Raw genomic sequence first — 26,326 nt, forward strand, 5'->3', positions numbered from 1 at the left:
ATCCATCACCGTTAATCTCGTTAAAATGACTTTAACGTCATAACGCGGAAAATCTCTGTTAACGAGTTACCGCGGATCGCCCCGTGCGTGGGGCTGGACGGCGTCAACACGTTAACAAGCTAACTGCGCACTAGTTCCCACCAACTGAGCATTGCGTGGCACATCCGGCATACTGTTTTACTTGTGTCCATGACGCACTTACCATCAGGGTCATACTCACATGAAAACCAAGATAGTTCCAAACGCCAGATCTGAATGAGGGTGGGGGAGGTTCAATTTCGGGTAGCGTTGAGGCATTTGCCATGTTGCAACGAGCTTAGCTTCTGTCTTGCTAGCTTGCGCTGCGCTCAGTGTATCTGCGCTCGACAGTGCAGCCTAGGCGGAGTAGTCGAACGCAGATCCACTGAGCTCTCAACACAGACAGCATCGTCAGAAGAAAATGCCATGCCAAGGTATTCTTAGTTTATCTATCGATCCCAATTCACAGGAATCACAATTAATGCTGTAGTATTGGTCAGAATTCCGCTTGCAAACAGTTATCACCTATTTTATCTTGTGCCTCCAGGTCAAGGTCATGCATGTTGTTTTACGGGCAGCCATGGATGCTTTTGGTTGGATGTTGTTTTTTTTCCTTTTGTGTCATTGTGGCGGGATTGTGACAGTCAGCTTTTGGACGGTATGTTTAAGCTGTGTGCTATATGATGTTCCTGCATTCCCTGCCTTTCAGAGGAGTTGCATCTGGTGGAATCACACCACTGGCTTGGGCGAGCACTTTCAGTTTTACTGGCTGGAATTCACTGTAAAGACAAAACAGTGAGCTGAAAAAAGCTGAAAAGCTTTGTTTACCTAATTCACATGATACATGGTCATTTCACCCTGTGTCTCAGTTTGTTTAAGGAGATGAGCTGCTTCTTTCAGCTCACTTAGCTTATCTCTCCCCCCCTCCTCTGTCTGACACAATCTCCATGATGGAGCCACTGAGCTGCTCTGCTTATAAGCAGCATTGGTACATTTTTTTGTGTGACGCCGTGGAACATTGTGACCCACGGTTCAGCAGATTTAAAGACTCCCCAGGGAGAGGAGGAGTTGGGGGAGCAGAGAGACGAAAGGGTTCAGCAAGAAATGGGAGAAAGAAAATAAGGAAGAGGAGAGAATGCAGCAAAGGAGAGGGGTGGGGGTGGTGGGGGACCATATCTGCTGTGCCAAAGAGATGGCTATTACCACATCCCAAAATAGACAAGTGATGTGATTTTTCAAGAGGAGAAAGCGAGAGTGAAAATCTGCTTTGAATCCTGGTGTAAATTGGACGAGAGTTGCACAAGGACAAGAGAAACGAAGGACAACCAGAGAGAGAGAGCGTAAAAGATGTGGTGAAAAGTGAGACGCCGCCGGTTTGGTGGTTGTGAAAGCGATCGGCATCAGGATGATAACGGGGCCAGTGAGAGTGTCTGCTAGTATCAAACCACTCAACAGCCCTCAATCCGCACCGTCAGCCTGCTGCACTGTAGGTGGTGTGCTGGTAATATTACCCAGAAGTCCTTACAGTGACGCTCTCTAATTCTAGCCATAATAGAGCTGCATTAACCTTTGAGCATATGGATTTGCGTAGTCTTTATTAGATTATGTGGGGTCGGAAACAATCAGTCAAGAGGATTACATGCAACTCAGCTATGTGTGTTTTGTATACACTGAACTGGAGGGATTAGTCGTAAAAGCCTGCATCACAGGAAACCTCCTCCCTCTTCTTTGTGTGTGATTTATTAAATGGGTTTTTTAATTTGATGTCCTTTCTAGTGAGAAATGTATAAGGCAATAAAATTATCTACCTCGGTCAATTGAGCCAAATGCAGATCATTCTTGAAGGTTGCAGTGTTTATAAGTGTCTTCCTTCTTCCTCTTCTTTTGCTGTGTCTTAGCTCCTGGCCAAGGACCCCAAGGAGAGACTGGGCTGTCAGGGTGGCGGGGCCATAGAGGTCAAGCAGCACCCCATCTTCAGAAATATCAACTTTAAACGACTGGAGGCCAACATGTTGGACCCTCCCTTCATCCCAGATGTAAGAGCCTCACATCTCCAAACTCACAGTACACACAGGAACATTTCAGAGCTTGGAAAAACTCTGCAGGAAATGCCACTGTCACAGTAAACAAACGCACATAAGCAGCTTGTTATCATGGTGAGAAGTGGGTGTGTAATTTCACTGTCGTTATGTTAGCTGCCCTTCTTTAATGGCAATGATGTTCCCAGATAAATTTAGTTTAACCAGAAACTCTGTAGCACTGTAATTTTGTTTTTGGTTTATGTTTTCTTTAACTGGGATTTAGAGATAAAAAAAAAAAAAAAAAAGAAAAAAGAAAAGAAAAAAAAGTGAAAGTCATTGGATTTTCAGTGCCGTAAATGGAATGAGGGAGGGAGAGTACTGACCTAAGGGGTTAAATCAATAGTTGAAAATAGATAGTGTTATCTGTGGTTCTATTTTGGGTTATACACAAGAGTAGGCCACGTTGAGGAAAAACAGAGCACTGTGGAAATCCTAAGCATGTGAAGAGTTCATGTTAATCAAGAATCCATCTGATTTCACTTATGTCTGGTTTAGCGTTTCCCTTATCATTCAGACATTACTGAGTCATTCCAATGCTCTCCTTCTTTTTTTCTCTGTTAGCCTCGAGCTGTGTACTGTAAAGATGTCCTGGACATTGAGCAGTTCTCCACTGTCAAAGGCGTGAACCTTGACCCCACAGATGACGACTTTTATTCCAAGTTTGTCACAGGCAGTGTCTCCATCCCTTGGCAGAACGAGGTACTGCGAGCTCAGGCCGTTGAGATGATGTCATTGTTTACACCCACAGCACATAGAAACACCTGCATAAATGATGTGCACTCTGCTTTAAGATGAATTTGGAAGACAGAGTAATAATATGTGTACATTGCATGTGAAGTTGGCGCATGTGTGTAAGTGCAGGTGTTCAGTTATGTCCTAAATGTCCAACGTGAATGGAGAGGGAATGACAGTCACTCCTACGAAGGAGTATTAAGGCCACGATAAGAAAAAAATATTAACGACCAATTTGAGGATAAAGCTGAAATTTCAAGATTAAAGTTGTAATTTTATTTTGAGAAAAAAGTTGAAATGTGGAGATTACAGTCTTTGCTTCAAGGCAAACTGCCGCAGTTTCTGTACCCTCTGAGTTAGTGAAATCATACTCAAGAATTGGTTTTTGTAAATGGCAAATTTGTATAGCGCTTTACACATCCAGTCATCCACCCATTCACACACTGGTGGAGGCAAGCTACAGTTGTAGCCACAGCTGCCCTGGGGCAGGCTGACAAAAGCGAGGCTGCCATATCGCGCCATCGGCCCCTCTGGCCAACACCAGTAGGCGGTAGGTGAAGTGTCTTGCCCAAGGACACAACGACGGAGACTGTCCGAGCCGGGGCTCAAACCGGCAACCTTCCGATTACAAGACGAACTCCCAACTCTTGAGCCACCTTCGCCCTTTCTTGTAACCAAGAAAGAAATGATTTCTCTTTTAGCACATAAAGTGTGGTGATAAATATGAGGACGATGAAAAGATGGTGCAAAAAGCTGCATCTGGTCCGACGGACAAACACAACCTGAAAGAGCGGACAAAAGGAAAGGGCTGGCAATGGACAGATGCAAGGTTATCGATGGTTACACCTTCGTGCAATAAAGTGGATGTATTTTATATCACGAGACGACCAATCAATTTGTTTAACTGGGTGCTCTAAACATTGCGTTTTGTAGAGGGTATAGCAAACATGGCAGTTTGTCTTGCAACAACAACGATAATCTCCACATTTCCCCTTTTTTCAAAATACATTTTTGGCTTTAACCTTGAAATTTAGACTTTATTTTCAAAATGTTCAACATATTAATTTTTATGTGTGTGTTTATTAGCAGGGAGCATCTCAAAAGACAAAAGATTCCTTGCAGCAGATTTGACTACTAACTAATTTCCACCTGTTTGAGGTTTAATTACTCACACTCTCTTTGTGTGTGTAGATGATCGAGATGGAGTGCTTCAAAGAAATCAACGTTTACGAGACAGACGGGACACTGTGCCCAGACCTGGACATGAACCGGCCTAACCCTCCACCAAAGAGAGGCTTCTTCTACCGCCTGTTCAGAAGAGAGGCAAGTGCTAGTGCTCCGGCAACTGTGCGAGGGGGTGGGGGCTAAGGTACTTCCTTTCTTCCTACTTTCCTTGCTTCTTTTTTTTCCCAAGGCCTTATCCAAACTCAGCATGTTGAAATATTATCTCTAAGCTGTGAAACTTTGTTTGAATAAGGCCCGTCTTCTCTTTGTAACCCTTCCTCACTAAAGCTTTGCATATTCTTAAGGGGTGATTTGTGCTTAGGGGATGTGCTAATAGTGATGTAAATTCAGTGATGATGAATGATTCTAACAGCATGTTTGTTTGCAGGATTGTTCAGCTTACAGGGTATTTTCACTATGTCCCTCCTGTTTGTTATTACTGGACCTTATATTGTGCTTTAAACTTCCCTTGAATTCTTGTAATTTCACACAGATTCCTACCTTTTTTGTCACAACTTCTGTTTGATCCCAGAGATTTGAATAAGAAGATACGTGATCCCTTACTGCCCTTTAGGGTCCCATGGTTTAGGTGGGGCAATATTGTGTGTATATAGTGTATCAAGTCATGAAAAAGTATTTGCGCCCTTCCTGATGTCTTCTGGGTTGTTTTTTTTTTTTTTTGTATACTCATCACACTTGGGTGTTTCAGGTTATCAAACAAATTTTAACAAGAGTAAATACAAAAATTCTGGTTTTAAATCGTGGGAAAAAAAGTCATCCAAATATGCCTGGCCCTATGTGGAAAAGTAGCTGCACTGAACATGAGAGATAATAAGGAGAATGAGAGTTACAGATTTTTTTCCCTTCCTGACCTGTTTTAGACTTTCAGGTTACTTCCAGGCCAACTTATCTTATTAGTGGAAGCTGTCAGGATCATAGAAGACTGAGATGAAGACTGCAGACACTGTTCTCTGGTCCCTCTTGGATTCAGAAAATGAACATCAGTCAAAGATCAGCCATCTCTTTGCAGTAAAAGATGCCTGCTCACATCTTTAGAGAGAGCTTGTGCTTTAACAGCACACATTTACATAGCAGTCCCACTTTCTATTCTGGTTATTATGGATACGTTGAATTGCATGTCTTGCAGTATGTCATCTTCTAACTCGCTTGCAGTTGAGTATTTTACTAATTCCAGCTTTGGCCCTACCGAAAAACCACATCTAATGTGGTTAAGTGAGGGTTACAGGCAAGGGTGACATCATCTTGCACATGTGAGCTGGTGCAGCGATGCAGGTTTCCAATGTTAGTGATATATCCTCACTTTTACTCCTTCCCAGATCTGTTTTGAGGGCAGTTACAGCGATGACGAGACTGAAGGGCCCTCGCGACTTTAAACCACTCCCTTCACCTGCACCCTTCCGCCGCAGAACTTCTCCACAAACTCCAACCGAGCGCAAATCTTAGGAACTCAGTGAATGTTGACCTGTATTTATGAGCTGTATTAAAAGTGTATTATAATTAAAGAAAAAAGTATGAGTTTAAAGATTTTGTACATTTGTACTTGAATTTATGTCTAGATGTATATTTTCACTAAAGGTTGTATTGTACAAAAAGCCATAAAAGTACCACTTGAATGCATACATTTACATTTTTATTTCCTTTTTTATTTTCTTTTGGAATGAGTATGGATAAAGTGTGTTGGGGAGCTTTTTTTTGTTTTGTTTTTAAGAAGCACAGTACCAGTAGTCTTTTTATTTTCTCAATGTAGCATAAGGCCTTTTTGTTTTCTTGTGAGCTGTAATTTTGTCTTTGATTTGGCCAGCGTGACATGTTTTTAGTACATCAGCTCTGCCTGGTTTCAAACTAACCCTAGCCTCCAAATGCCTCAAGGCTCAGGTAGTTCTAAATGAAGTGTGTAGATTCTAATGAAACGGGGTTAAAAATGAATCTAGACTACCGTTGCTGTGTTAATGCCACACTGCTTAACTTTTCCTGTCTGTTTCAAGGACTTACTGCCCCTGTGTATTTAAATTGGTTGAGGTAATCTGATCCCTCTCTTCAGCCCAGTTATGCAGGTGGCCGTGTAGTGAACTGTCTTCTAGGTGCCTGTACCGACCCAGTTCTAGCAGAGGTGGCGAGTTTACTCCTAATTGTGGTTTATTTAGCACGTGTAAGAGTTAAATAGTAAATATGATATGGTGGAGGCCATTTGCAGTAACATGAAGCCTGATCCCCATCATTACTGGACCTCTCTAGAAATCTTTTTTTCATGAGCTGCAAAAGCTCAGAACATTAATTTTTAGATGCACAGCTATTGAGTAAAAGTCTGTTACATTATTCACTTAGGTTGAATATTTTTGGGGTGATTTATCTCTATTCCTCGTCTTTTTTTCTTTGCTGTGTTCTCTGGCTTTTATTTCCTTTTCTGACTGTGTCCAGTTGTTTTGAATTGTTTAGCATGCATATGGTTTTAAGCAGACCAGAAAGCCTCTGGGTGTTTGGACACATTTGACTGAGTTGGAACAGGAAGACAGATGATAAAGGAGGCGATGTTGGAAATGTAACATAGACCTGGCCTGCAGCTGACAACTGCTTCTTTAAAAAAGAAACGACAACAAAAACTCTTGCGCCTGATCAGCTGGTTCAGATGTCAGCCGTCTTTGGCCTTTGTGCTTGGCTGATCGCTAGTTGGCCTCCATTTATCCTCCCTAGCTATAACTGTTTGAGATACATGTAGAATTTGTTACTGATGATGGGCACCTTTGACTACTATATTCAGAGCTTGGATGTTGCTCTCTCAGGAATGACCTGAGAAAGTTGCTCATGTGCGCAGATGCCGAGAAATTAACAATCAGTTGAGTTCTGAATTGCAGAAACAAGATTGTTTTACATTTTCCTACAGCCCTGTTTCCTTCCAAGTTAATCAGCCAAGAGCAAATACATTTTCTTTACTTTCCCCATTTATATATATAAAAAAAAACAAACAAACATGTTCACCATTTGCTTTTTTCTGAGGCATTTCAGACCCATTTTATGAATTTAGCTTTGGAGGCAGTTGCTGTTTACTTCCACCTTCTGTTTTTAATGCTGTGAATACCCCACCTGCACATGTTAGTTTTATGTGTATAACCTAAATGATTAATCAATTTTTTTTCTACAGAAAAGCAAAGTCTGCATTTTGTCAATACAGCGCTTCAGAATCATGTAGGAGCTTGATTCAATTCCTAACACTTTTGAAACTGTATACATTTAAAGTGGCACACATATAGGTCCCCTATGTAATTACCTAATTTGGAGAAGTGGCTTATTCTAAGAGTTTGTCCCCTGTTGCACATTCCATTATCAGGAATCAGATGGGTGCATCTAGCTGTCGCCGGCTTCTTGTCATTGAGTTTCTTAGTGTCTTTATTTCGTTTGTTGTTGCTCTCAGGCACATTTGAAGCTGATTTTGCTTGCCTCTGTAGATTTTAGCCTTTTAGCTCTTTAGCCTCAAAAACCTTGTAAATTATGTATTTCTAACATGTAACTGATTCACTCATTCTCACAAGGAAACTAAACTGTGTTCACCACCCATGACTCTATCATTGTTTTGACCATCTTTACTCTTACACCTTCCATATAGCAGTGAAGAAATTCTGTTTTTCGTTCCATTGCACTAATGGTGTGTTTTGACAATGACTATGGGAAAAGTGTCTTTAAACTTTTGTTGGTTTGTTTTTATTTTGTTTTTTTGCCAGTGATACCAAAAGCGACATAAACTAAATTAGAATTTCTTTGTTATCTGAAGAATTTAGTAGAGAAAGACTGACAGCCTTTATTAAATGTGCCAATAACCAAGTTAATTTTTGACATCCTGCCTTTTTTCAGCCTCTTTATCCTTCCGTCCATTCTTAGAGAAATCCCTTTGCGTAAAGGAACTTTAAACAGCTCAACAGTTTTGAATGTCCGCACTAAGTGCATTGTAATGCCTGTTTAGAAAAATGCATATGTTTTATTACTCAAGCATGTATCAGTTTGTAATACTTCAGGTTCCTTGTATATGTAAATTATGACCTTCTAGTGCCAACATATCTCACTGGTATCTGAGGACATCTTTATGAATCGCAAGGCGACCAGCTGAGTCTTTGAATTCATAAAGCGCATTCCTTCTCTTCTGCCTTTCCTCCAAGACTCTGATGGTGAGTCAAGCCACTTCCCGAACACTGGGATGGCGCTCACCAGCGACGTTTCGAAGCGCAAGTTATTTAGTTTACTCAAGTCTAGCTTTGGGATGACCACCGACACAGGCTGGGAGGTTTTGCGGGGTTTCACGTTCTTTTGTCCAGATTTGTCAGTTAAGTAATATTTTCGAGAAAGGGAGAAATGATGGATGGATTATGGGTTTTCAAACTCGGCCTGGGACTTCTTGATTTTTCTTCTTTATTTTGTATCTGTACAGTCATGTCGTTCAACCACTGCAGTCATTGTTAATTCTTGTACAAGTTGTATCACTGGTTGTTGTACCATATCTGACATTTGTAATTATGAAATAATACACTGCCATTTGTATAAAAATACTTGTGTCTTGACTTATTTGATCTGTGTTTTTTGTTTTATTACTGTGAATAAAAGGCCATCGATTGGAAGAGTATAAAATGTAATGATCTAGTGCTGGGGGAAAAAAAAGTATCCCCCCCCCCCCCCCCCCTTCCTCTTTTCTTATTTTTTGCATATTTGTCACCCTTAGATGTTTCAGCATTCATCAAATTTTAATGTAAGACAAAGATAACCCAGGTAATTACAAAATCAATTTTTAAATGATTTCATTTTAAAGGCATGATGAAGCTAGGGATGGGAATTCATAAGAATTTAGCAATTCCATTATCGATATCACTTATGGATTAAAAATCCTTATCGATTCTCATTGGCTCTGCTTTGAAAGTCATCACCATCACTAAGCAGCATATCTGGGGCTGTGGTCAATATTCAATCAGCTTTAACATCACTCTGGGTTGTTGGCTATCTAAGCGTTAGCATGCTGTCTGCTGAGATGCTTGCAAAGAGCCGAAATTGTGTTAGCAGCAAAACTGAGTTGTTTCTGTCCTGGATGCAGTTTGCATTTTGCCATCACGCTCCATATGTGGAAAGGTAATGCTACCCTTGGTAAATCACAGCCTTCTTAATCAGGAAATCATGTAAATAGAAACCAATCTGAAGTAGACAGAAATATTGCAAAAAGCAACACATTGTGCTTCAATCTAAAGGAACTCAAGAACAATTAAGGAGCAAAGTCACTGACATCTGTCAGTCTGGAAAGGGTTACATAACCATTTCTAACCAAGGTGAGAGACATTATCCACAAATGTTGAAAACTTAGAAGAGTGGTAAACATTCCCAGTAGTGATGCGACTACCATAATTACTCCAAGAACTCATTGACAACTTATCCAGAAGGTCACCAAAAAACCCAGAACAACATCTAAAGAAAGAAGAGCGTGTGCAAAAAAGGGTGTAGCTATTGCGGTATACAGTGCGTTAAGTGGAGGAGTTGTACGGGGAGATGGCCACAGGCAGAAATGATTTCCTGTGTCGTTCAGTGGTGCTTTTTGGTAATCTCAGTCTCTCACTGAACGAGCTCCTGTGACTGACCAGCATGTCATGGAGTGGGTGGGAGGTATTATCCAACATTGTCTTTATTTTGGACAACATCCGCCTCTCCGACACCACCGTAAGGGAGTCCAGCTCCATCCCCATAACATTGCTGGCCTTACGGATCAGTTTATTGAGTCTGTTGGCATCTGCGACCCTCAGCCTGCTCCTCCAGCATGCAACGGCGTAGAGAATTGCACTGGCCACAACAGACTCATAGAAAATCCTTAGCATTGTCCGGCAGATGTTGAAGGACCTCAGCCGCCTCAAAAAATACAGATGACTCTGGCCCTTCCTGTAAAGTGCTGTGGTGTTTTTAGCCCAGTCCAGTTTATTGTCAATGTATACTCCGAGGTATTTATAGTCATCCACAATGTCAACACTGACCCCCTGGATTGAAACAGGGGTCAAGAGTTTCCTGGTCTTCCTGAAGTCCATGATCACTTCCTTGGTCTTTGCCATGTTGAGCAGAAGATGATTCTGCTCACACCACGTGACAAAGGAGTTAACCACAGCCCAGTACTCTATCTCATCATCCCTGCTGATGCACCCAACCACTGCAGAGTCATCAGAAAACCTCTGAATATGGCAGGTCTCTGTGCAGTGGCTGAAGTCTGTGGTGTAGAGGGTGAAGAGGAAGTGGGAGAGGACGGTCCCTTGTGGTGCCCCTGTGTTGCTGATTACCTTGTCAGACACACACAGTAATCTAAACGAGATGGAACAAAAGCATTGACAAGTATGGCGGTACTGTTTGGAGTGATTGAAGGACGAAGGCGGTTAATATGATGAAGATGAAAATAAGAAGACTGAGTGATATTATTCATATGTGCCGTGCTGTCGAGGATGACACCAAGACTCTTAACCGGAGGGGAAGGTGTGCCAACACAGTTATCACTGGATAATGAAAGACTTCTGGTTGGAACTTTAGTCAGTTTTGATTTGGTGCCTATTAGAATAAATTCTAAAGTAGTGATAGTATGATGGTCTGGGCCTACTTTGCTGCTTCAGGACCTGGGCAACTTATCGTAATTTATGGAATCATGAACTCTGCTCTCTACAAGACAATCCTGAATTAGAGAATCTGGCCACTAACTCAAACCCTGAAAGTCAAGCACACTTAGGTCAACAGGACTGTGATTCTACACACACCAACAAGTCCACATCTAAAAAAAAAAAAAAAAAGAGTTTTGGACAGTCTCGTCAAAGTCTGGACTCAAATCCAATTGAAATGCTTTGGCATAACCTTAAGCAGGTCGCTCACGCTAAAAAACAAAAAACCCTTCAATGTGGCTGAATTAAAACAATTCTGCAAAGAAGAGTGGGCCATAATTCCTCCATAGCACTGTGAAAGACGCATTAGCAATTATCCCAATAAATGCTTGACTGTAGTTGATGCGGCCAAAGGAGACACAACCAGTTATTAGGTTTAGGGAGCAGGTAGATTTGGGTGGCTTTTCCTCCCTTAATAAATGAAATAATCATTTAAACAGCATTTTGTATTCATTTGGGTTATATTTGTCTAATATTGAAATTAGTTTGATCTGAAAAAAAAAAATAATAAAAAAGAAACGAAATCCGGAGTAAAATACTTAAAGTTTATGCCTACCTTTAGACCTACCTTTGTTCCATTCATTACCTGCTTCTTCCAATTTGTCAGAGATCATAGCACTAACAAATGAATAAATGATCGAATAACTGTGTCAGGAGGGGCTGGTTTCAGTGCATTTGTTTTTCCTTCCTACGCTCTCTTATCAGTTGACACCCACTGTTATCAGCGCACACACTAAAGTCAATACTTGTAAATTACACTTGAACAAATCTGTCCTGCACTCCAGATTTCAGCGGTCTCGTGACTGCAACAATAACAACAAAAGAAAAAAAATCACAGTGTCGTATTGGTTCTTTCTAAAGCCACTCAACAAAAATCCGGACTCTGATTGGCTGCTGACGTTGCACCCTTCCCCTCTCGGTAAACCTGTCACACAAGCTACTTCCTGGTGTGATTGGTGGGAAAACGCAATGCTGCATCAAAGATGGCTTATTATCAACCTGCATTTGATTTATTTAGGAATAGTAGTGTGAAAGAATAAGTGGCGCTCTCCGAGAAGACAAGGCGGAGAGCTGGTGGTAGCTGTCGCGAGCAGTGTTAGCACTCTCGCCGCACTACGCACCTCTTGCTCTCTACGTGCGCAAACGTTAACTTGCCTCTACTCTGCTAGCTAGTTAGCTCACATAGTAAATATTAGCTCGTCAAGCAAGCTTGCTTATTGTAGATTACTAAAATGGCCACCATGGAGAAATTGATGAAGGCCTTTGAGTCTCTGAAGTCATTCCAGCAGCAGCAGGGACCACCGACCGCCGAGGAGCTCGCTCAGAGGCAGTAAGTTGATTTTTGTCCAGCGGTGACAGAATAGGAGGCGAGGAGCCGTTAGGCTAGACCCTTAGCTTATCGTGCTAGCAGCGTTGGTCCATTTCGGGTAGATAACCAACGTTTAATAGATGGCTTTAAGTCAGCTGCACTAAAACGTAAACTGGGAATGAGGCTAAGGTGTTATTCATACTTCTCAGCCCATTTAGGTCCACTTGTTGCCATGCTTTAGATCGCTGCTTAGCGATGCTCGCTATCCTAACGCGATCTGATTGTTTGCTAGCCTGATTTTAGGATCAGAACAGCTGAATGATGGCTAACACAGAAGGCTGATGCCAAGAACACGTGAAAGGGTCAGGAGGATCAATTTCAAGGACGTAATTTTGTGTATTCAGTAGCAGAGGACATTGAGTTTCATAATAATATTTAAACTGCTTATGCAAACGGTTATGAATGGAATGATGAACATAGCGGGGCTTCCTGCACTTGCTTCATCTCCAAGAAGTTTTACAGATCTAGTCCGTTGTTGGTTGAAACACAGGGATAGGAATTCATTTATATAGCTTGTAAAGAAGTGAATTGATGGGATCAGTGCGTAAGGAATACAGTTGTAGGGGATGGCTCTGACTTATAGTTATTATTTTAATCACTGCATTCCTTGGCTATAAGCAAGATACCTAAATTCAGTCTTTCTTTGTGCACACACACACTCACGTCATCTTTTGCATTTTGTCTTATCTTCCACAGAAAAAAGGAGCAAGCTGCCACAAAGAAGGACAGGGTGACCCACTGTCTGACAATATGTGAAAACATTGTGGCTCAGTCACTGAGGTATTCCTTGTTATTTGATCTAAATATGTGTTGGTGTGAGTCATATCTTTTTATATTCTTTTAGGGTTTCCTATCACCTTCACTAACTGTATAAACGGTAAGATAGCTTTTCTGTAAAGCATGTCTGAGGTGCAGGGTGATGTCATTTGCAACCAGAGCTTCTTCAGTAGTGATTTTACATCTGATTTCACTGATTTCTGTGATATTTGGTTTCACTTTTGTATTTTGGGAATGAAGTGGGGACATGTTCGTCTTTACATATATATATTTTTCTTTTCTGTAATGTCCTTTTTGAAAAAAAACTTATTGCACCTAAGTTTTATGAGTTTATGCTAGGGGGTTAACAGTTTGAGAAAGGGAAAAAATTTATATATTTTTGGCTTTTCCTCTCTCTGGTCCTGGGAATAGAACATCTCCAGAGTTTCAGAAACTGCTTGGCATTGCCATGGAGATGTTCCTGCTCTGCAGTGATGACAGTGAATCAGATGTTCGGATGGTAGCCGATGAGTGCCTGAACAAAATAATCAAAGTGAGCAAAATCTGCAAGATGGGACAAATGAATAAGAATATTAATGACAAAAATTGTCAAAATAAGTTTGGTGTTGTTGGTGGTAGTGTTAATCATTCATTTTGATAATTTTAAGGCACTGATGGACTCCAACTTGCCTAGACTGCAGCTGGAATTGTACAAAGAAATTAAAAAGGTAAGGCATGGGGTTGTAAAGTGAGCATTTTGTAATACACCTTATATGTCTTTACTCTCAGACTATAGGCCAGTGTTAGATGTGAAAAGAAATTGTTTGACGTTTCTTTAGAGAAAGTACGGTCAGATATTAGACATGGTAATATCAGTGCTTGTGTGGCTCAATAGAATGGTGCCTCTCGGAGTCTGAGGGCAGCTTTATGGAGGTTTGCTGAGCTTGCCCACCTCATCAGACCGCAGAAATGCAGGTATGCAAACTTATAATATTTTTACTTTTTTTTTTTTTAAACCATTATCCACAACATGTCTTATTTTATAGTCTGCTGCTTTTGTGGGGACAACATCAAAGTATCATCTGTGCTTTTTTTACTTGCATATGCATATTTTTGTTTTGCTTCTACTTCATGTATACTTCTTCTCTCTCCCTTATGGCACAGACCTTACCTGGTCAACCTGTTGCCGTGCCTCACCAGAATCACAAAGCGGCAGGAAGAGACTGTGCAGGAGACACTTGCTACAGCAATGCCCAAGATCATGTCTGCCCTGGGACACTTTGCCAATGATGGTGAAATCAAGGTATTCACCTGCTGATTGTGTGCTAAAGTAGAAAAAAAAATCATAGGCCAGTGGAAACTCTTTTTTTTTTTTTTTTTTTTTTTTTTTAATATCATCCAACTATTTCTGTTTTAGGTGCTGCTGAAGGCATTTGTGGCTAATCTGAAGTCCAGCTCCCCGACCATTAGACGGACAGCAGCCAGTTCAGCTGTTAGTATTTGCCAGCACTCCAGACGCACCAGCTACTTCTACACCTGGCTCCTTAATGTGCTTCTGGGTAGGTTGCACACTGGCTCACTGTCAAGCACAGACCTTGGGCATGTCTTTTCTACCCTTTTACATTTTACTAAGCTCATTTGTGTTAAAATATGTGAGCTAATTTAGAATTTTTGCCCTTTTCGCCTTTTTCCAGGTCTGTTGGTTCCGGTGGATGATGAACACCCCAGCCATCTAATACTGGGGGTGCTGCTAACCCTTCGTTACCTGATGCCTCTGCTGCAGCAGCATGTCAACTCCACTAGTCTTAAAGGAAGCTTTGGTGTCATGAGAAAGGAAGCTGATGTACAGCCAACACCCGAACAACTGCTGCAGGTGAGATGGAATTTGTTTGTGTTTAAATATGAAAAAAGAGTTTGTATACACTTGTATAATTGGATGTGCAATAATTCTGTATGGATGTCTTTTAAAGGTGTATGAGCTAACCCTACACTACACACAGCACTGGGATCACAATGTGGTCACAGCTGCTCTGGAGCTGCTGCAGCAGGTCTTCAGGACTCCCCCACCAGAGCTTCTGCATATGCTCATTACTGCTGGTAGCATCCCACATGCCACCGTTTTTCGTCAGGACACTGAGAACCGCTCACGTTCTGGCAGCATCCTTGAATTCATTGGTAATCACATGAATTGACTAATACTATCTAAACAGTGCTTTTTATCATCCCTTTAGATATGTGTCTAGAAATATTTACACAGTTAACCAGCTCTAGAGACACGATTTTTATCTGTTTCAACTAGTTTATAATTCATTCACTTATGCTGACTTTGCCAGGGAACCGCATGGACAAACTGTGTTGGGGTTCCACCCTAGCCTCTTCTTTTATTCGTGGCCTTTTTCTTTGCATTTTAACTAATTTTCTGACATCCTTAAATAATAGTTTCTGTTTCTTATAAGCTTCTCTGAGCCTGTACTACTTTCCTACTCCTCAACTTCTATTTCTGCTTCCTGTTTTCATGCCTTTTGCAGCGGGGGGAGGGTCTTCCTGCAGTCCACTCCTTCTCAGGAAACAGAGAGGTGACTAGTCTGTTTATCTCCTCTGTTCACCTCTTTCCTCTCTCAGATGTGCCAATCAGGGCTTGAACAAGTTTACCTTCAACTGTGAGGCACTAAAGGCCGTGGACTTGCCTAAAATTACATATTATTATCCCTGTATATCTAAATTTTATTCTTGTACTCAATTTAAAGTAAATCACCACACTTAGGTTTGAGTGCCTTTCCTTTTTTTAAACTGCTGTTAATCTTACAGATTCATATTGACAATAAACCTGTTATTTCCAGGTAAAATGCTCTCTGGAGAGGAGGATGGGTTGGAGGATGACCCTGAGAGGACTGAGGTCACAACTGGTGCTTTCACAGGTGAGATGCAAATTATCAAGTTTATGTCAACTTTGACTGTGTTCCTAATTTCACAGTGTAAGTATGTGGAGCAAAAATAAAGCTTCTGTGTGTTTCTTACTTTAGCATCAGTTGTTGGTGCAGACGGCTCTTCTGCAGCCCAGGTGGACATCATCACTGAACAGCCTCGGTCTTCCCAGCATGCTCTGCAGCCTGGTGATTCTGTGGACCTCAGTGCCTCCTCAGAACAGGGTGGTGGCGGAGGTGGGACATCTACATCAGGCACTCCAGAGTCACCCAATGACAACGAGGAGGAAATGCTGAGTCGGAGCTCCAGTGGTGGGGCAAATGTTACCCCAGAGACTGCTGACTACACCACCCCAGAGAATGCGACTCCAGAGGGAGGGCCTCTAGGAGAAAGTGGGACACTGCTAGGCACTAATGATCGCTCACTTCCACCCAGCGACTCCTCCCAAACCACCACAGAGGGACCGGACTCAGCTGTCACCCCTTCGGATGTAGCAGAACTGGTAAGTTGACTGGGTAGGACTGCACATGGCTAATTTTATTTGAGACTACAGCTTGTACATCCAGTAATTGTGTGGGTTTCTGTTGAATAAAATGAACAGTGTGCTTCCCTAGACAATGATGGATTTAATTACCATGCAATCCATTAATTACCTCTGAACCTTTGTGTCTCTGATGGCATTTTTCTTGGTTTGAAAATGATGCTTCACTTCCCAGAACGTTGATTCTGTTGATCTAGATGTAGTTTATTGAGTCACTTGGATGAGTTACGAAACCTGTATCCCACTGAAAACATCTTATTTTCTTCAACATTAGTGGAATATTGGTAATATTGGTGATTACACAACTTTATTATCCCCCTCGATTTCCTGAAGACTTGTGGTAGATGGTGTTCCTCTCTTCACCACCACTACCGCTCAGTTCTTCAGAGGTGGGAATGCTCCTGTAATATTCTATAACAATCCATGAGATTGTTATGAACTGGTGCTAAAAATAACATTACATTTAAAATGAATTAAATTGATTGTAAAAGATTTTGGGGTCAAATATATTTCTTTGTCCCTGAGAATAAATATTTCTTCCAGTAGTGATATTGAGTAGCATATTAACAGGAGGTGATTACAAAACAACTTCCTTTGCACTAGCATTTCTTTCTGAAGACTTTTTAAAAGATAAAAAGCAGCTTATCAGAGTAGCAGCTAGAAATACTTTCAAGAAGATCAGTTTTTATCCTTAAATCTTTTGTGCAGGAAAAAAGGAACATGAAATCCTTAAGTGTTCAACTATAATGCTAACATTAATAAGTCACAATCTTGTTGTTAAGTGATTATGTATGAACCCTGCTTACAAACTACCCTGCGTTTATTAAGGCTGTTGTCTTTTTATGGTGTTTTAATGCTTTGAATCTTCTTAAATTTAATCTGAAGAAGCCCCTAAAAATAGTCAGTGATCACTGTCGGCTTCTCTGGATTTTTATTGCTAGTGTTCATCTGCAGGACATTTTAAAGCTCAGTTTTTAAAACCTTGCGATGTAACTACAGCCTATTGGCTCACGATTTGCTGGACACCAAATATTTGAATCAGGTCACCCTGAGGCTAATAAAGATTTGAACAGGTACATGAAGCTGAGGATGAGGAATTTGTCACAGCTAGTAATCCAAACCATGCAGCAGTATATTAATGACTTACCTCGTGATGGAGATGGATCATCACTTCTGACTGAAGTTTGGCTCGTTTTCAGCATTTTTCCTGCCATGCGATTGCATTTGTCTCTGCCCATCCCTGAACCTCACGTTAACATTTACCGAGGGGGAAAAAAGTCTGCGTCTATCCTTCAGCTTCACTATGCTAATGTGTATCTATATTACCCTAACCATAGCGCTGTAGCTAGCCACAACGTAGCACATTATTATATACCAGCTAGTCCAACTTCAGTAACCCTACAAACGTCGCCGCTGTTCAGTTTTCTGTCTTCATTCATGTCTGACGTGATAGCAGACCTGTGCGTTTTTAGTTTTTCAGAAATCCCTCGGTCAGAACATTGTACATTATCTTCAGATGGAAACCAACGAGCTAACTCCCAGCCTACTTCTAATTCTGGTAAACTTCAGAAATTCTGTTTTTTCATGAATGCCTGGATGTTAAACCGGTAGAGCAGCCACACTGATCATTTTTATCAAAGATGAAAGGATTTAGACAGTTTCTAACTCTCAATGATGCCCCAGTGTTTGTTTGAGTTTGGGAACTGAAGAGGAATTTGGACCTGGAAACAGCTAATGACGTCAGACTGAGAAGCGGATAAGTCTTATTTTCCCCCTGTTATGCTTTTAGAAGCAGTTGGACTTGTTTTCTATGTCATTAATTTTTTGTCTTTTTATTATGCTCCTAATCATGACACAGTAATTTTGACTGTTGGACTTGGTTGTGGATTAAGTTCACGGTCTGTTTCTCCTGTTAGGATTATTTTGGGGGATGCTTTTTCAATCTTTTTCACTCTTCTGGAACCAGTTTTCTTATCAGCAGCAAAACATGTTCCTAAGGTTAAAAAAATCACGAGCATCATTCCTAGATGATGCATTCAGGACTTGAAACAATAAAGGCTGCATATGCATAATGCAACACTTTCTTTAAAATCTAGTACATATAAAAACAAAGCAAAATAAAACAAAAAAAACTTCTATCTTAGATTTTTAACTCTGTCATCCACTCATTTAATAAAACTCTAACTCTTTCAAATGTTACTTAAGAAAAAGTTTAATTTGCAGATTTTTGCCGCTGTACCTGGAGTGTCAGGTTAATCTGCCTTTCTGGCCCCGACTACAGAACTTTTGTTACATAATAATTCTACCTCTGTGGTCTTGCCCCCCCTTTCCTATATCCTTCGTACCAGTCACTTCGTACCAGTCACACTTCATTGCCACGGGTGATTGAGCCTTCCCCACCCTCGCCAGCTTCCACTGAGGGTCCCGATGCCGCAGACAGCGACTCATCTGTCTACACTGCCTCCTCTTCGTCTTCTTCATTTTCTTTCACCTCCTCTTCCTCCTTCTATGCCACCACCTCCTCCTCCAGCAGTAGTGACAAGGTCAGCCTGCAGGACACAGTGAACAGACTGGGATGGGCTTGCTTGTTTCAATACATTTGGCTTTCTTCATTCTTTCTCCTTTGGTTGGCTCAACCCATGCAAAGACTTTTCCTAGCTTGTTGCCTCTTTTCCCCTCCTGTTGTCACCGACAGTAGATTATGCACCTTTCTTTCCCCCCCTCATTTTGAGGTATTCCCTCCTGAAAATCAGATGCGTTTTGATAAAAGCAAGCAGCTTTGACATCCCGTGTGACTGGCCTGGAGTGAAGTTCAAAAGGAGAGGCATGAAGGCCAACTGTTTTTTTGTTGTTGTTGTAATTCTTCAGATTTGGTTCTCTCTACCATTTGAAGAGGCTGTGACGGGCTTTTGTTCCAGCCAAACTTGGAGAATAAGACAATATTCACATTTTCCTCTCTTCTTTTTTATTGTACCATTAAATTGGTTTATCTTGTGAGGGAGAGTTGTTCTTACCAAGCTGGTTTACTGTCAGAAGTCATGCAAACCAAAACCAAGAGAATAACATGCACTTTAGAAGAGCTGTAGTTCTGCTTAATAAAAAATATTGTTAGGATTTCAGGGTCAGGTTGGAGCAAAAGCTTGGTCTTCCTCTGGATTGTTGACTTTTTAAGCTTGTGCTTTTTCCTGTATGCAGTTGATTTGCTGTGAATTGTGTTGACCCAAGCATGATTCAGTAGACCTGTTTAATGGGGGAATTTTTTTTTAAATTTAATTTGTAGTTTTAGTCATTTGTTATGTTTTCCTCTGTCCAGTAACTAACTCGGTGAGTCGAAACTATTAGGTATCATGTGCATGCGGTTACATTTCAAAGTTTGGCAAACTGCCAGTTCTAATACATTTATGAATTTGAGTTTTCCCTTCTGAAGATGGTTTCTTTTTAATTTATTTGTGTGTGTGTGTGCTTGTGTGTGCATAAGGTTCTGGATGGCAGTGAGAGTCAGTACTCTGGAATGCAGATTGGAACACTACAGGATGAAGAAGATGAAGGAACAGCACCTTCCTCCCAAGAAGAACCCCAAGAACCATTCCTGCAGTCAGCACTTGGTGCGTTTGTGTACACAGCTATGCACACATAAACGCAGATGGGCTCTGCCTAATAGAAAGCTTTAATGGTGGTTATTGTTTCTGTGTATAGCTCTTAGCAAGCCTCATCTCTTCGACGGCCGCGGTCACAACCGGCAGGGTTCAGACAGCAGTGTGGACCGTTTCATACCAAAGGATGAACCTGCTGAACCCGAGCCCGATAATAAGGTAAAGTGACTTAAAACTCTCCGTGCTTGTCATATATGGTTGAAGTGAAAGGTTAACATTATGTCACTTGTCTGCTTTTCTGTCAGCCATCACGCATAAAAGGTCCAATTGGGCACTATACAGACCCCAGTGCGGAGCCACTAGTGCACTGTGTCCGGCTTCTTGCTGCTTCCTTCCTACTAACAGGACAAAAAAATGGTGAGTGGGTGTTCTGCTCAATACCAAATTTTTTTTTTTCGTTTTGAAACTGAAAATTTGACTCCTTGATCTGATTGTCAAAATATATCTAACAGCAAAGTACAACTTCTACTCTCAGGCCTCTCATATATCGGAGTTGTGCTTGTTCCTGTGACTTTTTGACATCTGTGTGTGTTATTATTTGCTTTGTGTTTCTTCAGGCTTGATTCCTGACAAAGAGGTGCGAGTAAGTGTGAAAGCCTTGGCTCTCAGCTGTGTTGGAGCAGCGGCAGCGCTGCATCCCGAAGCCTTCTTTAACTCCCTCTATTTGGAGCCGCTGGACGGCGTTCCAGTTGTAGGTAAGAACTGGGAGAAAAAAAACAAAAAACTGCTCCTATCTAGTAGATGTCTAAGTAACGTGCAATAGTAAACCAGTGTGTATGCTCCCAGTACTGAAACTATAATAATAATAATAATGATGGATTGGATTTATATAGCGCTTTTCAAGGCACCCAAAGCGCTTTACAAATCCACTATTCATTCACTCTCGCATTCACACACTGGTGGAGCCAAGCTACGGTTGTAGCCATAGCTGCCCTGGGGCAGACTGACAGAAGCGAGGCTGCCATATCGCGCCATCGGCCCCTCTGGCCAACACCAGTAGGCAGTAGGGTAAAGTGTCTTTCCCAGGGACACAATGACCAGGACAGAGAGCCCGGGGATCAAACCAGCAACCTTCCGGTTACAGATGCGCTTCCCAACCCCCTGAGCCACGGTCGCTAAATACACTCCAGCTATTGTTACTTGCATTTTGACATGTGCATTTCATACTCTGATTTGGAAAAAAATGTCTTGTTTGAAGGCGCTCTGCACAACATGTGTTACAGTGAAAGCATTTTTCATTTACAGAATAGTAACTTATTTGTACAACTGTATTTGTGTGTCTTTTAACACTTTTTGGCATTATTATTATTATTATTATTATTATTATTATTATTATTATTATTATTATTTTTTTTTTTTATTTATTTTTTTTTTACCTTTTCAGAGCAACAATATATTAGTGATGTCCTGGGCCTCATTGACCATGGAGACCCCCAGATTAGAGGAGCTACAGCTATCCTATGTGCAGCCATCATACAGGCTGCGCTCACCAAAACACGTTTCAACATACACACTTGGCTGGCCAGTGTGCAGAGTGCAACAGGTTTGTGTGTTGGTCTTTGTCTTACTTGCATTTTGCAAAGAATTGAGAGTATTTAAAGATGCCTATCATACCTGTCTGTCTGTACTCTAGGTAACCCACTGTCCCTGGTGGACTTGGTGCCTTTGCTTCAGAAGACTTTGAAAGATGAATCCTCTGTCACCTGCAAGATGGCTTGCTCTGCAGTGAGGGTAAGATTGTTTTGTGTGAGTGTGTTGGTAATCTCTACTCTATCTCTGTCTTGCTTTGTCCCTCAAGTTCTTTTTTTGTGTCTGTGCTTTTGTTTGTGAGTCTGACCCATTGGTTTTTTGTGTGTGTTTTGTTTCAGCACTGCATCACGACTATTTGCAGCAGTACCCTGAGTGAGATTGGCCTGCAGTTGGTGATTGACCTCTTTGCGCTGAAGGACTGCGGCTATTGGCTTGTTCGCACTGAGCTCTTGGAAACTCTGGCAGAATTAGACTTCCGGTAGGATACTTTTGTATCCTGATGCCTGTTATATACAGTCTCTGTTTTCTAAAAATAATAATAACTCAACTTTAAACTTAAGCTCGCCTTTACTTTGTATTACCTATAATTGCTTTTTAAAGTTTTTTTTTTTACTTTTTCCCGTGTTTTAGATTAGTTAATTTTTTGGAGAGGAAAACTGAGACTTTACATAAAGGAGATCATCACTACACTGGGGTAAGGTTATTTTCTGATAATTTTTTTTAATGATCTTTTCTTTGAAATATCCTTTCTGGGTTTCTGCATTCAGCTGTTGACTGGTGTTGTTTGTTTACATTTCTCTAGCGTCTGCGGCTGCAAGATAGAGTCCTGAATGATGTGGTCATACATCTGTTGGGAGATGACGATCCAAGAGTACGGCACGTGGCTGCCTCTGTGGTCAGAAGGTAAAATGCCTCTTCACATATAGCACGTGCTATGTTCTTTATGTAGTGGACTGTAAATAAGCCCTTTTTGACTTTCGTCATATCTCTCTTCCTGTCTCTTTACAGACTAGTTTCCAGGTTGTTCTATGACTGTGACCAGGGCCAGGTTGACCCAGTGGTAGCAATCGCCCGAGACCAGAGTTCAGTCTATCTGCAGCTGCTTATGCATGAGACACAACCCCCATCCCAGTTCACAGTTAGCACAATCACAAGGTACACACGCGCCCACACTTCCAGTATATCTCGTGCCTCATCAAAGGTCAGCTTAGCCTATATTACTATGAAGAAGTTCTCAACCTTGTTGACCTGGTTATCCTTTTTTTATTACAATGTGTCTTATTGTACTCATTATAAGAGCTATTTTCAACCCCAGACATATTTTTCTTGTGATAAGAAATGCTTTGAGCCACAAGCTTTTATAAGATTTTGCAGTTAAATACACAATTCCTGAGGGAACCTTGGAATAATTACTTAAAATTTTGTCGCCAGGACATACCGAGGCTACAACATGTCCAACACTATCTCTGATGTCACGTTGGAGAACAACTTGTCCAGAGTAGTTGCTGCCGTCTCGCATGCTTTGACCTCGTCTACCTCCAGAGCTCTAACTGTAGGTTTTCAGCTCATTGTTTGCCTGCTCTAAAGCAAGTTTATGGCATTTGTTTCATAACATCTGAATATTTATCTTCTCTGCAGTTTGGCTGCTGTGAGGCTTTGTGCCTTCTAGCTTCAAATTTTCCAGTGGGCAATTGGAGCACAGGCTGGCACTGTGGCTACGTTAGCTCCAATAGCAACTTTTCATCCCGTTCTAGTCTTAACCGCAGTAGGGGCAGAACCCTCAGGTTTGTATGCTGCACTGATTAATACATTTTTTTACATAATCATTTCAACTCTTTCTCTAGATTCCCCTTACCTTCTGTCTGTTCACTCCTTTCTGCAGTTTATCACAGCCTAGCAGTGCTCCAGCCTCTTCAACCACCTCATCTGCACCAGATGCAGAGCGGAGGACTCTGACTGTAGGAATTGCCAACACAGTGCTCTCCTTATTGTCTTCTGCCTGGTTTCCACTGGATCTCTCTGCGCATCAGGATGCACTGTTACTTTCTGGAAACCTCATAGCTGGTGGGTAATTTACTTCAAGAGTTTCAGGTATTTTACATATAATTTAATATGACATGAAGATGTTTTACTCTGACATTTGTTGATTCATCACTACCCTAATGATGTTCTCAGCTGTGGCTCCTAAATGTATGCGCAATCCCTGGGTTGGGGAGGAAGAAGGCAGCAGTGGGACCAGTAGTGGAGGCCCAAGTAAGTTGGAGGAACCCTGGGCCGCGCTATCAGAACGCTCCCTGGTGGTCATGGTGGAGCAACTCTTTTCCCATCTGCTGAAGGTCCTCAACATCTGTGCCCATGTGTTGGATGATACACCACCAGGACCAGCAATGAAGGTGCGTTTGATAAGGAGAGTTATTTGGTTTAACAGACTCATGAAAGAAAATATTTGGCACCATGCATTCAGGTGCATTTTACCACAAGTTTGATCCACAGGATGTCTGATATATTGTGTTCTGTTGTTGCATTCTATACCAACTTTATAGGCCACTCTCCCCTCCCTGAGCAACACCCCCTCCCTCAGTCCCATTCGTAGGAAAGGCAAGGAGAAGGAGGTTGCCGACCCCAGTGCCACCCCTATGAGCCCAAAGAAAGGCAGTGAGGCCAACACAGGTAAATGCCTCACCATGCTTAAAAAAGGGTACAGATCATCTCTGTGAGTCTCAGAATATTAAGTAGTGTTTTTCTAAGCAGGTAGGCCAACAGACAGTACAGGCTCAACAACTGTAAACAAATCGACCACCTTTGGCAACTTCTACCACCTGCCTCCCTACCTCAAGCTCCATGATGTGCTCAAAGCTACGCATGCCAACTATAAGGTCAGAACACTTCTTTGTTTAAACTTAAAATGATTTTAATAGATTTTTGCTGCCTGTATGGTGGTTTATGGATGGTCTAATGTTTTCTAGGTTACGTTGGACCTTCACAGTAGCCAAGAAAAGTTTGGAAGTTTCCTGCGCGCTACATTAGATGTTCTTTCTCAGCTGCTGGAGTTAGCCACACTTCATGACATCGGGAAGGTAAAGATGAATTTCAGTGTCTTTCAGTGTTAAGTTTGGTGCGATCCCTTAACAAGGGGTCTTGTTCATTTCTTGTTAACAACCAATTTATTGATAATCTTCTTCTTTATCAATAGAAGAAGTAACCTTTTTTTCTTTTCTTTTAGTGTGTGGAGGAAATTTTGGGCTACCTCAAGTCCTGCTTCTCCAGAGAACCAACCATGGCCACAGTTTGTGTGCAACAGGTTAGTATGTTATGTGTTAATGCCTGTGAATGTTAGATGCATATCCTTTTGAATGTGTGGCAGTCTTTGTGGTTCTAGCACTGAGCAGTGTGCTGCAGCCGGTGTGACTCCACACAAAGTGAGGCTGGTTCCTGCCGACAGGGCCTGTAAAGGCATTGGTTCCCCTGTGCGATGGTTCCATACATTCATGTATTTATAGAACAACACACATTAGTATTCTGTCTCAGTGGTAATCTAGTTTTCAGTTTCTTTGATAAGTCCACAGACATACTAAAGGGACTTTAAGGGAGCGTAGGAAGTCAGTGTTTAAGGGGTTATTCACAGCATGTCAATTATGAATAAAAGCAGAATTAAATGGTGAAGTGATTTTGGTTATATAACTATTAATCCTACGGGTGGAGGAGCTTCTAAAGAAAAGAGGTTTCACTGGAGCTTAATTATTGCTGTGTTTTGGGGGGGGGGGGAAAGAAAGAAAGGGAATACTTCAAATATATCAACTGGATTCTCAAATTTTATGTGAAGTTAAAAATTATAGTGTTTTTGTATATTTATGCTTATATATATTTGCAAAAGAGTTCTTGTGGTAATAAGTTGACTTATTCTCCAGCTGTTGAAGACACTATTTGGGAACAACCTGGCCTCCCAGTATGAGGGCGTGTTGAGTGGACCCAGTCGGTCCCAGGGCAAAGCTCTACGTCTTGGCTCTTCCAGCTTGCGGCCAGGACTCTACCACTACTGCTTCATGGCTCCATACACTCACTTCACCCAGGCTCTTGCTGATGCAAGCCTCCGTAACATGGTGCAGGCTGAACAGGATCAGGATACCTCTGGGTGAGTTCTAGTAACACATGTCTCCCATACGTATGCATAGATGTCCTTATTTAGGAAATCGCAAACGCTCCTTTTTTTTTTTCTGTGACTTTCTGCACATATTTACTCTCCACCCCTGCACATGCTTATAGTGTGCATTCAGTTGTTTTATAGGTGTGTGTGTGTGTGTGTGTGTGTGTGTGTGTGTGTTCCTATCTAGCTATCTTTGTGAGGACCGAAATCTGCATTCTACTATACTTGTGTGAACCAACAGTCACTTGTGAGGACACACACACCAGTCCTCACAAGTTTGAAGGCCTTTTTGAGGCTCAAAATGTGGTTTTGGTGTCAGGGTTACAATTAGGTTATGGTTAGGTTTAGGGTAAGGGTTAGGGTTAGTCATTCATTTTTAAAGGTTAGGGTAAGGGTCTAGGGAAAGCATTATGTCAATGAACGTCCTCACTAAGATAGCTGAACGGGCTTGTGTGTGTGTGTGTGTGTAAGTAATATAAAATGTATGAACTAAGTGCGATAATAAGTCTGTGCTTTTTCTTCTTCTTTTTTTCTTTAATTTAAGATGGTTTGATGTAATGCAAAAAGCATCCAATCAACTGAGATCCAGCATCACAAATGCAGCGCGTCACAGAGGAGACAAGGTACCCTTTCATTGTCTTGCTGCTGTTCCATACTGATATTATGCGCTAAGAGT

At 41.5% G+C, this 26,326-nt stretch overlaps 2 protein-coding genes and 1 non-coding gene across 10 annotated transcripts in view; all 3 read left to right on the forward strand.

The window, feature by feature from the left end:
• Positions 1–8,635, forward strand: part of grk4 (G protein-coupled receptor kinase 4) — a 52,501-nt gene extending 43,866 nt beyond the window's left edge. The window contains exons 13-16 of one of the 2 annotated variants that reach the window (XM_086296791.1): positions 1,917–2,054; positions 2,661–2,798; positions 4,023–4,200; positions 5,393–8,635. In XM_086296791.1, coding sequence (XP_086152917.1) covers positions 1,917–2,054; positions 2,661–2,798; positions 4,023–4,199 — 453 coding nt within the window. In that variant the 3' untranslated portion in view covers position 4,200; positions 5,393–8,635. The remainder of the gene's footprint in view (positions 1–1,916; positions 2,055–2,660; positions 2,799–4,022; positions 4,201–5,392) is intronic. The other variant, XM_086296790.1, reaches the window with a different exon arrangement.
• Positions 8,636–11,629: 2,994 nt separating this feature from the next.
• htt (huntingtin) overlaps positions 11,630–26,326 on the forward strand; it is a 31,379-nt gene continuing 16,682 nt past the window's right edge. For 3 of the 7 annotated variants that reach the window (XM_086296792.1, XM_086296795.1, XM_086296796.1), the window contains exons 1-32: positions 11,631–12,062; positions 12,798–12,881; positions 13,290–13,410; positions 13,526–13,585; positions 13,753–13,832; positions 14,022–14,160; positions 14,275–14,416; positions 14,552–14,730; positions 14,828–15,032; positions 15,386–15,433; positions 15,698–15,775; positions 15,881–16,284; positions 19,802–19,928; positions 20,020–20,135; positions 20,222–20,333; positions 20,534–20,671; positions 21,361–21,519; positions 21,610–21,707; positions 21,845–21,984; positions 22,137–22,200; positions 22,309–22,409; positions 22,515–22,661; positions 22,938–23,058; positions 23,145–23,290; positions 23,389–23,570; positions 23,682–23,899; positions 24,050–24,176; positions 24,258–24,382; positions 24,473–24,583; positions 24,730–24,807; positions 25,415–25,638; positions 26,195–26,273. In XM_086296792.1, the coding sequence (XP_086152918.1) occupies positions 11,965–12,062; positions 12,798–12,881; positions 13,290–13,410; positions 13,526–13,585; positions 13,753–13,832; positions 14,022–14,160; positions 14,275–14,416; positions 14,552–14,730; positions 14,828–15,032; positions 15,386–15,433; positions 15,698–15,775; positions 15,881–16,284; positions 19,802–19,928; positions 20,020–20,135; positions 20,222–20,333; positions 20,534–20,671; positions 21,361–21,519; positions 21,610–21,707; positions 21,845–21,984; positions 22,137–22,200; positions 22,309–22,409; positions 22,515–22,661; positions 22,938–23,058; positions 23,145–23,290; positions 23,389–23,570; positions 23,682–23,899; positions 24,050–24,176; positions 24,258–24,382; positions 24,473–24,583; positions 24,730–24,807; positions 25,415–25,638; positions 26,195–26,273 (4,251 nt within the window). In that variant the 5' untranslated portion in view covers positions 11,631–11,964. Of the gene's footprint in view, positions 12,063–12,797; positions 12,882–13,289; positions 13,411–13,525; positions 13,586–13,752; positions 13,833–14,021; positions 14,161–14,274; positions 14,417–14,551; positions 14,731–14,827; positions 15,033–15,385; positions 15,434–15,697; positions 15,776–15,880; positions 16,285–18,671; positions 18,867–19,801; positions 19,929–20,019; positions 20,136–20,221; positions 20,334–20,533; positions 20,672–21,360; positions 21,520–21,609; positions 21,708–21,844; positions 21,985–22,136; positions 22,201–22,308; positions 22,410–22,514; positions 22,662–22,937; positions 23,059–23,144; positions 23,291–23,388; positions 23,571–23,681; positions 23,900–24,049; positions 24,177–24,257; positions 24,383–24,472; positions 24,584–24,729; positions 24,808–25,414; positions 25,639–26,194; positions 26,274–26,326 lie in introns of all 7 variants that reach the window. The other 4 variants (XM_086296797.1, XM_086296793.1, XM_086296798.1 and 1 more) reach the window with 4 other exon arrangements.
• On the forward strand, positions 24,864–24,993 carry LOC147328430 (small Cajal body-specific RNA 14). Its single transcript, XR_015130086.1, has one exon.

Source organism: Aulonocara sp. 'chitande type north' Nkhata Bay, linkage group LG6, assembly GCF_057382095.1.
Source record: "Aulonocara sp. 'chitande type north' Nkhata Bay isolate Kocher_YH1m ecotype deep benthic linkage group LG6, A_spYH_male_GT1.1, whole genome shotgun sequence".
NCBI classification, from domain to species: Eukaryota; Metazoa; Chordata; class Actinopteri; order Cichliformes; family Cichlidae; genus Aulonocara; species Aulonocara sp. 'chitande type north' Nkhata Bay.